We start from the raw sequence: 13,189 nt of genomic DNA, 5'->3' as shown, positions 1-13,189 counted from the left end.
CCCACCCCTCCAGGCGGTCACAAAGCACCGAGCTGATCTCCCTGTGCTCTGCGGCTGCTTCCCACTATCTATCTACCTTACGTTTGGTAGTGTATACACGTCCATGCCTCTCTTTCGCCTTGTCACAGCCCACCCTTCCCCCTCCCCATATCCTCAAGTCCATTCTCAAGTAGGTCTGCGTCTTCATTCCCGTTTTGCCCCTAGGTTCTTCATGACATTTTTTTTTTTTTTTTTTTTTTTTTTTTAAGTTTATTTATTTATTTTTTTAATTAGTTTCTGCTTTATAACAAAGTGAATCAGTCATACATATACATCTGTTCCCACATCCCTTCCCTCATGCATCTCCCTCCCTCCCACCCTCCCCATCCCACCCCTCCAGGCGGTCACAAAGCACCGAGCTGATCTCCCTGTGCTCTGCGGCTGCTTCCCACTATCTATCTACCTGACGTTTGGTAGTGTATACACGTCCATGCCTCTCTTTCGCCTTGTCACAGCCCACCCTTCCCCCTCCCCATATCCTCAAGTCCATTCTCAAGTAGGTCTGCGTCTTCATTCCCGTTTTGCCCCTAGGTTCTTCATGACATTTTTTTTTTAAATTCCGTATATATGTGTTAGCATACGGTATTTGTCTTTCTCTTTCTGACTAACTTCACTCTGTATGACAGACTCTAGGTCTATCCACCTCATTACAAATAGCTCAGTTTCGTTTCTTTTTATGGCTGAGTAATATTCCATTGTATATATGTGCCACATCTTCTTTATCCATTCATCCGATGATGGACACTTAGGTTGTTTCCAGCTCCGGGCTATTGTGAATAGAGCTGCAATGAACATTTTGGTACATGTCTCTTTTTGAATTATGGTTTTCTCAGGGTATATGCCCAGTAGTGGGATTGCTGGGTCATATGGTAGTTCTATTTGTAGTTTTTTAAGGAACCTCCATACCGTTCTCCATAGTGGCTGTACCAATTCACATTCCCACCAGCAGTGCAAGAGTGTTCCCTTTTCTCCACACCCTCTCCAGCATTTATTGTTTCTAGATTTCTTGATGATGGCCATTCTGACTGGTGTGAGATGATATCTCATTGTAGTTTTGATTTGCATTTCTCTAATGATTAATGATGTTGAGCATTCTTTCATGTGTTTGTTGGCAGTCTGTATATCTTCTTTGGAGAAATGCCTATTTAAGTCTTCTGCCCATTTTTGGATTGGGTTGTCTGTTTTTTTGCTATTGAGCTGCATGAGCTGTTTATAAATTTTGGAGATTAATCCTTTGTCAGTTGCTTCATTTGCAAATATTTTCTCCCATTCTGAGGGTTGTCTTTTGGTCTTCTTTATGGTTTCCTTTGCTGTGCAAAAGCTTTGAAGTTTCATTAGGTCCCATTTGTTTATCTTTGTTTTTATTTCCATTTCTCTAGGAGGTGGGTCCAAAAGGATCTTGCTGTGATTTATGTCATAGAGTGTTCTACCTATGTTTTCCTCTAAGAGTTTGATAGTTTCTGGCCTTACATTTAAGTCTTTAATCCATTTTGAGCTTATTTTTGTGTATGGTGCTAGGGAATGATCTAATCTCAAACTTTTACATGTCCCTGTCCAGTTTTCCCAGCACCACTTATTGAAGATGCTGTCCTTTCTCCACTGTACATTCCTGCCTCCTTTATCAAAGATAAGTTGGCCATATGTGCGTGGGTTTATCTCTGGGCTTTCTATCCTGATCCACTGATCTATCTTTCTGTTTTTATGCCAGTACCAGACTGTCTTAATTACTGTAGCTTTGTAGTATAGTCTGAAGTCAGGGAGCCTGATTCCTCCAGCTCCGTTTTTCGTTCTCAAGATTGCTTTAGCTATTCGGGGCCTTTTGTTTTTCCAAACAAATTTTGAAATTTTTTGTTCTAGTTCTGTGAAAAATGCCATTGGTAGTTTGATAGGGATTGCATTGAATCTGTAGATTGCTTTCGGTAGTAGAGTCATTTTCACAATATTGATTCTTCCAATCCAGGAGCATGGTATATCTCTCCATCTATTTGTATCATCTTTAATTTCTTTCATCAGTGTCTTATAGTTTTCTGCATACAGGTCTTTTGTCTCCTTAGGTAGGTTTATTCCTAGATATTTTATTCTTTTTGTTGCGATGGTAAATGGGAGTGTTTTCTTGATTTCATTTTCAGATTTTTCATCATTAGTGTACAGGAATGCCAGAGATTTCTGTACATTAATTTTATATCCTGCTACTTTACCAAATTCATTGATTAGCTCTAGTAGTTTTTCGGTAGCATCTTTAGGATTCTCTATGTATAGTATCATGTCATCTGCAAACAGTGACAGCTTTACTTCTTCTTTTCCAATTTGGATTCCTTTTATTTCCTTTTCTTCTCTGATTGCTGTGGCTAAAACTTCCAAAACTATGTTGAATAAGAGTGGTGAGAGTGGGCAGCCTTGTCTTGTTCCTGATCTTAGTGGAAATGGTTTCAGTTTTTCACCATTGAGGACAATGTTGGCTGTGGGTTTGTCATATATGGCCTTTATGATGTTGAGGAAAGATCCCTCTATACCTACTTTCTGCAGGGTTTTTATCATAAATGGGTGTTGAATTTTGTCGAAAGCTTTCTCTGCATCTATTGAGATGATCATATGGTTTTTCTCCTTCAACTTGTTAATATGGTGTATTACATTGATTGATTTGCGTATATTGAAGAATCCTTGCATTCCTGGGATAAACCCCACTTGATCATGGTGTATGATCCTTTTAATGTGCTCTTGGATTCTGTTTGCTAGTATTTTGTTGAGGATTTTTGCATCTATGTTCATCAGTGATATTGGCCTGTAGTTTTCTTTCTTTGTGACATCCTTGCCTGGTTTTGGTATCAAGGTGATGTCGGCCTCGTAGAATGAGTTTGGGAGTGTTCCTCCCTCTGCTATATTTTGGAAGAGTTTGAGAAGGATAGGTGTTAGCTCTTCTCTAAATGTTTGACTTAGGTCTATTTTAGATCACGTTTTCATTGCTGCTCGTTACAGCCAGGTAGAAAACTGGGGATTGAAGGGATAGAAGTGTTTCTGTTGACAAGACCCCTTGAGCATATGTTTTAATCACGTCCTCATTCTGTCTTTAAAAACAAAAACAAAACTGTCACTTGCAAGATTCTGCCCTAGAAAAGGAAGGCCATACAAACTCATTCTATATGGTTTTATTTTATTTTATTTTTTATTTTTTATTTATTTATTTTTGGCTGTGTCGGATCTTAGTTGCGGCACATGGGATCTTTCCTTGTGGGCTTCTCTCTAGTTGTGGTGCACGGGCTCCAGAGTGCGTGGGCTCAGTAGTTGTGGTGCATGGGCTTAGTTGTTCCGTGGCATGTGGGGTCTTAGTTCCCCGACCAGGGATCGAACCCGTGGCCTCTGCATTGGAAGGCGGATTCTTACTCACTGGACCACCAGGGAAGTCCCATCATTCTATATGGTTTTAAACCTAGACAGATTATATTTGGTGGTTTGCTGTGTTTTTGAAACTATGGACATTCATTTCTGGGTTATAATTACCAGTTTACAAGTATCCATGTTGGGAATGGGAAAGGTCCCTCCAGAGACAGAAGAACTGTGCACTGTTTTCTACTTTCCAGGTAGCCTGTTGCTGCTGCAGGGACTGCTGTCTAAGAATGTGTTCATTGGGCTATTTTTCCAGCCAGGTGTTTTTGCTGCTGTATAATGTTTTTGACATGCTGTGCAATTTCCTGTAGACTCTTTTCTGAATTGTGTTTGACTCTCAGACCAGCCACAGAAGCAGTGTTTTTCCTGCTGTTTTCTGAACACCATACAGTTAAGTGTTACAGGGCTTTGAACCAGGTAATTAGTTTTATATATGTCTGGGAAATAAGCCACTTTCCATAGCTACTTTCTCCTTTGGAGAAAGGCTTTCAAAATCCTAAATTGCTAACTTATGAACAAAGACAGTTTTATCTCTTCCTTACCAATCTGTATACCTTTCTTTCCTTGTCTTATTGCATTAGCTAGGGCTTCTGGTACAATATTGAAAAGGAGTGGTGAAAGGACATACTTGTCTTGTACATGATCTTAGTGGGAAAGCTTCCCATTTCTCACCATTAAGCACAATGTTAGCTGTAGATGTTCTTTATCAAGTTGAGGAAGTTCCCCTCTATTCCTAATTTACAGATAGTTCTTATCATAGTGGGTGTTGGATCTTGTCAAATGCTTTTTCTGCATCTACTGACAGGGTCATAGGATTTTTCTTCTTTAGCCTGTTCATGTGGTAGGTTACATTAGTTGATTTTCAGATATTGAACCAGCCTTGCATACCTGGGATAAATCCCACTCAGTCATGGTGTATAATTTTTTAATACACTGTTGGGTTTAATTTGCTAATATTTGATTAAGTATTTTTTTGCACCTATGCTCATGAGTGAGATTGTTCTGTAGTTATCTTTTCTTGTAATGTCTTTGTCTGGCTTTGTGACTAGGGAGTTGCTGGCCTCATAGAATGACTTAGGAAGTATTCCTTCCCTTCTTCTATCTTCTGAAAGAGACTGTAAAGAGTTGGTATAGCTTCTTTCTCAAATATTTGGTTAGAATTCACCAGTGAATCCATCTGGGTCTGGTGCTTTCTACTTCGGAAGGTTATTAATTATTGACTCAATTTTTTTTAATAGATACCTATTCAGATTGTCTATTTCTTCTTGAGTTAGTTTTGGCAGATCGTGCCTTTCAAGGATTTGGTCCATTTCATCTAGGTTGTCAACTCTGTGGGTATAGTATTACTTAATTGTCTTTTTTTTTAATGTCCATGGGATCTGTAGTTATGTACTCTCTTTCATTTCTGATATTAGTAATTTGTGTCCTCTTTCTTTTTTTTTTCCAGCCTGGCTAGAGGCTTATTGGTTTTATTGATCTTTTAAAGAACCAGCTTTTGGGTTCATTGATTGTCTCTATTGATTTCTGTTTTTTTTTTTTTTTTTTTTTTTTTTTTTGCTTTCTGCTCTAATTTTTATTGTTTCTTTTCTTTTGCCTGCTTCGGATTTAATTTGCTCTTTTTTTTCTTTTTTTCTGGTTTCCGGAAGCCTAGATTACTGATTTTAAATGTTTCTTCTTTTCTAATCGTCAGTGCTATAAATTACCCTCTAAGCACTGCTTTTTCTGCATGGCACAAATTTTGATGTTATGTTTTTATTTTCATTTAGTTAAAAATATTTTAAAATTTCTCTTGAGATTTCTTCTTTGCCGCATGTATTCTTTAGAAGTGTGTTATTTAATCTCTCAATTTTCCAGTTATTTTTCTGTTATTGATCTCTACTTTAATGTCTGAGAGAAGATTTCTATTCTTTTAAATTTATTAAGGTGTGTTTTATGGCCTAATATGTGATCTATCTTGGTGAATGTTCCACAGGAGTTTGAGAAGAATGTGCGTTGTGCTGTTGTAGGGTGAAGGAATCTGTAAATGTCAGTTGTATCCTGTTGGTTGATGGTGTTGAGTTCAGCTTGTCCTTACTAATTTTCTGCCTGCTGGATCTGTGCATTTTTGACAGAGGGGTTTTCCTTTATATATTTTGTAATCCTGATATTAGGAGCATATGATTTTAGAACTATTGTATCTTCTTGATGGATTGACCTTTTTATTTTTATGAGGGGTCGCACTTCTTCTCCAGTAATGCTTTGCTCCGTAAAAGCCATTTTGTCAGGTATGAAGATGGCTCCCCAGCCTCCTTCAGTGAGCATTTCTGGAGCGTTCGTGGTGTTTTAGTCAGGAGGCGGAAACCCCACAATGACGGGACAGTGTAAGCTCCACGTCAGGAGCCCCCATCAGGGCGCCGGTGCAACAGACTGGGGGCTCGTGAGGGTCACAGCGAACTGTAAAGGGTGGGGGAGCGGCAGATGTGAGGAGCAGCACTACCCCTAGGGAGGATGCACACCCCAGGCTGAGCCTCTCCAGGATGGAGAAGTCCTGAGGCCTTCTGGGGGGACCGCTGGCCATCTAGTCTCTGGGGGGCGGGGCCCATCCGTAGGGAGGTGCTGGGGGAGCTGCTCAGCCCATGAGCCCCGCCGCGGGTCAGGCAGCCGCCCTGTGGGCCTTGGGTGCTGCCTCTGCTGCCCGCGCTCCCCGGAGAAGGCTGGACCTTGTGGGAAGCCCTCCGGCGCCCCTGCTGCCAGGGCTGGTGCCGTGCCTCATGAGCCCCAGCGGGGCCCTGGAGCCGGGGCTTGCTCATCTGCGAGCCAAGGACGTGCGTTCAATTACAGGCTTTACTGCAGAGACTGTTGACTGTTTCCTATGCAGTTTAGGAAGGGTCTTTGAGGAAGAAACCCAACAGACTCTAGGGTTATGAACTTGTTTAATTTCTAGGTATGTGAGGAAGAGGGACGTGAGCTTCTAATTTGGAGGAAACTGAGGAGTGTCTGTATGTTTCTGAAAACACAGCGCAGTGCAAATACTAAATAAGGCTGTCAGAATTACAAACTAGGTAAATGATAGGTTATTGCCATGGGACATGGTCATAACCTCGGAAATGCAAGCATTTTACAAGATTTCTCTGTTAGAAATACCATCTGTAAGGATAGTTTTTTGGAAAAGAATGGTATGAACTGCTCTGAGGGAGCAGTAAGGAAAGAGAGACGTTTGCACTTGTACAGAGGCTCCAGGCGAGTACTTGCATTGTGTCAGTTACATTGACAGAAAAAAAGGCCTTAGAAGTTCAGAACTTAGTCCATGGAAAAGAAAAGGATATTCATAGAAATTAAATGCAGGGCATGTAATATTTTGTTTCTTCACTGTTTCTACAACTGTGCAGCTTTCTGTGCTGAGCTGATACACAGATGGCAAGAAACAGTTCTCGCCTTTAAGGAGGAAACATCCTAAAAAAGTAAATAGGTAGAGACTGAAATATTGGCTTCTTACTTCAATATGCAAGAAGCACACTGTACAAAAACCAGTGTCTGGAAAATAAAAAAGAAGAAGAACTTAAAAAAAATCGATGAAACAAAAAACTCAATCTAATGGAAGATAAGCAGTTAAGATTTAAGACTCTATTTTAGAATATTATTTATTTTTGTTGGCATAGAGACGTTAAGGCAAGTCTGCATCTTTAAGACTCTTGGGACCCTTTGGTCCAATGACTATTTTAGGAAACGGGGCATTAATTTAGAAGTGGATGTTTTCTTACCCAATACACGAGCTTTCTCTGCCGCAGGGCTAGGGTTTTGTTGACTGGTCTCTTGGGTGCTGTCGCATTGCACTTTCAGTGCCTCACCTGGCATAGGGCTCTGTACCTTGTGTACATTGTGTAAACCGGACTGTTTTCTCAGGAGCAACAGCATGCATTCACCAACGCACTCATGCTTTTAAGTGTCAAAGGATGTCACCTTTACTCCTTTCATGCATAGTATATGAGTAGCACTATAATTAGAGATTATTTCTTAACGTTTGTGTTATATCATGAATTTTTCCCACTAAGTGAACTGGAATCATATTATAAGCAAGTTAATTACCAGCATTAACTGTGTTTTGGCAGCTTTGGTGGGGTGTGTGCGTCCCCAACGTTAAACCTTGTGATTAGACTTGAAGCAAAGGAGTATTCCCTGAAACAGTGGCCTCTTTTTTATTATCAAGTATTGATACGTAATATCACCTTATTCCACTGTATGTAATTTTCATAGTCTTTTGAAAAATGAATTCGAGGCTGGATGCTTTTTGTAGCTCATTTAGAAGCATGCATCAAAACCTAGGACCTTGGTGTGGATAATTAAAAACTACTCGTAAATAAAACCCTTCTTTAATTAGAAAACATACGTTGCTTATTTCTCCGAAGGCTGATTTTGTGCCTCTCCTGTGTTGGCATCTCCAGCTGTGAGCGCGGCCGGCCTTGGGCCGTAGGAGCTGGAGGTGGACGGGTCGTGGGGAATCAGAGCTCAGTGGGCGACATGGGGGACCCTGGACCAGGGCTGCCACTGTCCCTTCCAGCTCTGAAATTGTACGCTCATTTATTTTGCCCCTTAATAATTCTGATTCCTCTGGTCTACACAGTGTATCCAACCCTCTCCCCAGGTAATAGGAGAATCACTGAATTCACAGGAGAGCAGAAGAGCTTGTTGCTATCCGAGCCCCGTGGGGTAGTCAGAGGCCTGGTTTGCACCCGCCGTACCTTTGCTGATGCTGGGGTCCCAGGCAGGTTGCTTTGCCTCTCAGCCTCGGTTTCTGGCCTTGGAAGGAGAAGTCAGGATGCCCGGCAGCCCAGGACTGGCCTGGTGCTCGGTTCAGAGGTGACCAGAGTCTCAGACTGGACTTAGGCCAGCACGAGAGGCTGATTACCCTATAGTAATTTAATAAGTCATTTTGCCAAGGTAACCTAACATTTTTCTTTAAGGGTTTTAAAATTCTTACATAAGGAGACAATATTTTCGAGTGATTAAAAATAAGTCTTAGATTCTGGGGCGTTGGTGACTTACCGTGTCCTGTGTCCCTCTGTCTTGTCTCCTGGGTGGGACAGTGCTCCCTCCCTCTGGCCACCAGGGAGCTGGGGGGCCTGGCTGGCATGCCGGCCCTTGCAAGTGTCCTAGCCTATAGCTCTCGAAGAGCTGATGCAGGAGGGTGGTGCCGTCGGACACTGATGCCGGGATACCGGAAGGGATGGGGAGCATCGAGTCTCCTGGTGTTTCTCCGGATGCAGACACCTGCTCGCTGCTGTGATGGGGCGGCTTCCGTAGGCTTCGTGCTTCCCACTGTCTGCCGTCTCTGCTCAGCCTGAGGCGTCCGTGGGGCGCAGACAAAAATGACTGCACACTTGCAGCAGTGGAGCGGTGAGAGAGAAACAGGACAACCGTTAGTAAAGCAGCAGTGCTGGGCCAGCCAGACACTTAATGACAAGAGTCTTCAAAGAAAAATCAATCGTAGCCCAAAAGAATGATCTGGAACTAAAAACCCTTGAGTTGGAAACGTTGTTGAGGCACTGGAACCTCAGCTCCCAGGTGGTCCAGAAGGTCGCCGTGGAGGGTGCCCCCGAGCAGGACAGACACCGATGAGGGTCCTGGGGGAAGCAGACCAGGGAGAGACCCAGGGAAGCAGCGATCCAACCGCCGATGGGAGAGGATTTCCTGGGGCCAAAGAGATATGCAATTTTTTAAAGATTCATTTTTTGTTGTTGTTTCTTTAACTAAAGTTTAGATGGGACTGATGAAAAAAATCACACATAAGTCTGAATAAAATTCCTGAATTTTGAGACAAAGAGAAAAATATGAAAACTTTTCTAGATCTGTGTTGGCCCCTACGGGGCCCCTCGTGACGAGTGGAACAAGTGAGTGTGACTCGAGATGTGGCCCAGGTGTGAGGACCCACAGGCTCTGTGGCTGGTGTGCAGAAGGGCTGTGAGATACGTTGGTGATGTTTTTGTGTTGGTTACAGGTTGACTTACTTCGGTGTGTGAGGTTAAATAAAATACACTGTTGACTCTTGGACAGCACAGGTCTGAACTGTGTGGATCCACTTAAATGCAGACATTTTCCATAGTAAATAGCCCAGGACTGCACAGTTGTAGTTGGGTGAATCTGTGGATGCAGAACTGCGGATATGGAAGAGCTGCGTTCTCAGAGGGCCGACTAAGTTATCCGCAGATTTTCAACTTTGCAGAGGGTCGCGTCGCCCCAAACCCCTGCGTCATTCAAGGGCCAACTGTCTTAAGACGAATTTCACCCATTCTTTTCATCTCTTTGAACGTGGCTACTAGAAAATGTAAAGTTACCCCATGCTTGTGTTGATACTGGACAGGGCAGGACACGGGCAGACACGAGTGCCCATAACAGCTCCAGGCTGAAGAGTGAATCAAGCTGAGAGGCCATTTGGGATAAAGGTTGAGGTTTGTCTCGGCAGGAATTCAAAGGTTGGCTGGCCCGCACACCCTCTGAGGGGAGCTCGGGGGATGGAGAAGGAAGGGGAGTGGGTGACGGGCTGCTCAGCCAGTCTCGCCTGGGGACAGGTGTGCAGGGGGTGGGACGAGAAAGTGAGGTGTGTGTGCAGGAAGTGAGCAAGCATGGTCGCAACAGTGCGTCATGGGGGTTAATAGTTGTCGTTTACCTTGTGCTCTCGCGAAGGAGGGAGACGAGCTAGCGATTGTGGGCGTGGGAAAAGGGGGTGCCCGGCCGTACCCGTGAGCCTGCCGTGTGTCTGCGCAGTGGTCTAGATCCTCCTAGAGGAGAGTCCTTGTGAGTGAAAGAGGAAGCACGGCCAGGTGAGCACCTTTCACTGAGAGGGTCTTCTGTTCGTGTTTCTTGGGGACGGAGGACACCTCCGGTCCCGGATGGCCCTGTCTGTGTGCCGTGTGTCGCGCTAAGGTTTCTGCTGATGGCGATTCTTATTACTCCATTTACCTATGAGAAACAGCGATTACTTCAGTTTTCTCTTTAAGTGTATTCTGTTGCAAACCATTTTTAGATTTATTCTGTGAAAATGTAAATTTGCATACTTCAGTCACATTTTTCTGTAGCTAATTCTTTCTCTGTTTCAGGTTTCTCTATGAATCATCATCAAGAACTTTGGGAGCACTTTTGAATTCATAACCAAGCCAACAGCTTGGTCATTAAAAATAGAGAAAAAAGACTTACAGAAAGCGAGATGAATGTGTATTTTCCTAGTGGTTTTTTTTGTTGTTGTTGCGGTACGCGAACCTCTCACTGTTGCGGCCTCTCCTGCTGCGGAGCACAGGCTCCGGACGTGCAGGCTCAGCGGCCATGGCTCATGGGCCCAGCCGCTCCGCGGCATGTGGGATTCTCCCGGACCGGAGCACGAGCCCGTGTCCCCTGCATCGGCAGGTGGACTCTCAACCACTGCGCCACCAGGGAAGCCCCACTAGTGTTTTTAATGTTAATAACCCATATAGTAGAGAAGGGGTAGGATTTATTTGAGGGTGGGTATGAGTAGAAGAACACTCCAAGGTTCTCACATGTTTGCCCAGCGCCTGCATAAATGATACATTTAATGTAACAGGCTCCAGGTATGAATGGTGCAGAAACCCACAGTGCAAAGAAAGAAAAAAGACACCTTTCTAGTAAACCCGGTTGTTTTAAAAATGACTTTTATATATAATATTGCTTGCAAACTATGAGTAATAAAGCAATGACAACACCTGTTTGTCTACTTGATTTAAAAATATTGGTACAAGTTTTCCCCTGCAGGAACGAGGGCTGAGTTCTGGGCAGGCCTGCCTTTCTACCAGGGGCAGAGGTGTAAAGCGCAGGGAGCGGCTGGGTGGGTGCGAGGAGAGGGGCCACGCGCGGGGGCCTGGGGCTGTGAGTGCCAGGACACAGATCCAGTCATTCAGCCTGAAGCTGAACCACATTTTCTTTCCGAGAGCTGTCCCGGCTGACGGAGGACTGGCCCCCGGCTCCCTGGCTGCATCATCCTACATCACCACCCCCATTGCCAGAGTCTCCACGTTCAGATCCCGACAGCCACGGCCCAGGTCGAGGCCGTCAGCATCCTGCCGCCTGGGGTGCTGCTTCAAACGCACGCGTGTTCTGTCTCAGCCCCCCAGCAGGAAGGAAAGAAGTGCCAATGTCTCAGTGCCTCTGTTTCTCGAAGAAGGTACCTAAATGGACTGTGCACCGTGGTCATGAGCATTTAGCGCAAGGTTTTACCGAGGGATATCTGAGGACTGGGAGGTGGGGGGTTGATTACTTAGCTGGTTTGAACATAAGACTATCTAAACATCTTTGCTAATTAACTAAGCCATACTTTGTATTGGTGAATTTTTTTTTTTCTTTTTTGCCCTTTCCTTGTTTGATTTAGTTTCAAGAATAGGCAAGCCTCATAAAATGAACTGAGGAGTGTTCTGTCTTTTGGTATTCCTGGAAGTTTGTTCAAGATGAGAAGTAGTTCCTTGCATTTGTTGTAGCACTCTAAAATGGAGCTTGGTGTTTATTTCCTTTGTGGAAGAGGTTAATTGGCTTTTTAATTTGCATGTACGTTCTTAGGATAGTCGGGTTTTCTTTCATCTTGTGTCAAACTTGATGGATGAAATAATCCAATTTGTGAAAAAATGTAATTCCATTTCTATTGGGTCAAAATAGTTCAGACACTCCTGCTGAAGGCATACACCCTAAGAAGTCCCTACATGTGTGCACGGGGGACAGAGCAGGGTGCTCAGATGCGGAGTGGCGGGGTGCCGGGGCTCTGGGGCTTCAGATGTCCTGATCAAGTGGAAATCCAATGGGCATTCCAGCCTAGCACACTGGACGTCCACCAACATGAGGGAGGACACCGTCGGTGCTGCTGACGCGGTAAAAACCTTGGGATCCGTGTCTGAGCCCGTCTCCCGCCGGCTCCCACACCCACCATCCCAGTGAATCATCTGCGGCTGGGCCATTTTTTTCAGCACAGAGAGTGGGAGCCCAGCTCCCCCATTTTGAATACTTTCTGGTCCTAATGAGATGTCACAGATATTCTGGTCAGCTCCGAGGTAATCCAGAGCACTGACAGTCAAAACCATCAGGTTTGCCAGTGGTTTGATCTGTCACCACTCAGGAGTATGAAGGCCAACAGAGCTGGTGCACACACGGCTGGGATTTGAGCCCCACCTGTGTCCTCGCTGGGAGTTTCACTCTGCTCCCTCCTCAGGTGGATAGGAGGCCCCTGAAGGGACACATGGCTCAAGGGTCTTGAAAATCTCCTTGAAAGAGTCATTCCTTGACCTGTGACTGCAACTATGTTCTCACTGTGAACCACAGGATGGCATCACATACAGACTCTGGCCTGCTATGGCTGTCTAACGTAAATATCAGCAAGTGTGACAGTAACAGACTGAATGATTTCATAAGGAGAAAAAGGCACAAAGCATCGATCCATGCAGGAGACACCCACCCCCACCCAAAGGGCTCAGGGAGTAATAAGCATGTGTTTGGGTTTGAATGCTGTGCACACAGTGGACAGACACGTGTCTCCGTGCCTTGTACAGCATTCAGACATGTTCTCACACACACGTGCAGTCACACACGCATACAGACACGCTCCCGTGTGCACACACGCACACCTGCTTGCCGGGGCCCAGCACTGGGGAGTCCTACCATGCCCACGTATCCGGCCGGCACTCCAGAAAGGGCCGTGCACAGCCCTCCCGCCCATCAGAAATCTGGGCTGCCTCTGGAACGGCCCTGTTCTTCCCATGCGAGATTTCCTTTCCTCCCTTCCTCACGCTCCACTTCT

General features: G+C 44.6%; 1 protein-coding gene across 5 annotated transcripts in view; it reads left to right on the top strand.

The window, feature by feature from the left end:
* NCAPG2 (non-SMC condensin II complex subunit G2) overlaps positions 1 to 11,113 on the top strand; it is a 278,460-nt gene extending 267,347 nt beyond the window's left edge. For 4 of the 5 annotated variants that reach the window (XM_081244081.1, XM_081244082.1, XM_081244079.1 and 1 more), the window contains one exon: positions 10,497 to 11,113. In XM_081244081.1, the coding sequence (XP_081100207.1) occupies positions 10,497 to 10,548 (52 nt within the window). In that variant the 3' untranslated portion in view covers positions 10,549 to 11,113. Of the gene's footprint in view, positions 1 to 2,976; positions 3,443 to 10,496 lie in introns of those variants that run through there. The other variant, XR_014016653.1, reaches the window with a different exon arrangement.
* Positions 11,114 to 13,189: the final 2,076 nt, after the last annotated feature.

Source organism: Mesoplodon bidens (assembly GCF_964165515.1).
Source record: "Mesoplodon bidens genome assembly, chromosome: 9".
In the NCBI taxonomy this organism is placed as follows: Eukaryota; Metazoa; Chordata; class Mammalia; order Artiodactyla; family Ziphiidae; genus Mesoplodon; species Mesoplodon bidens.
This window is presented reverse-complemented; position numbering and strand designations above follow the sequence as displayed.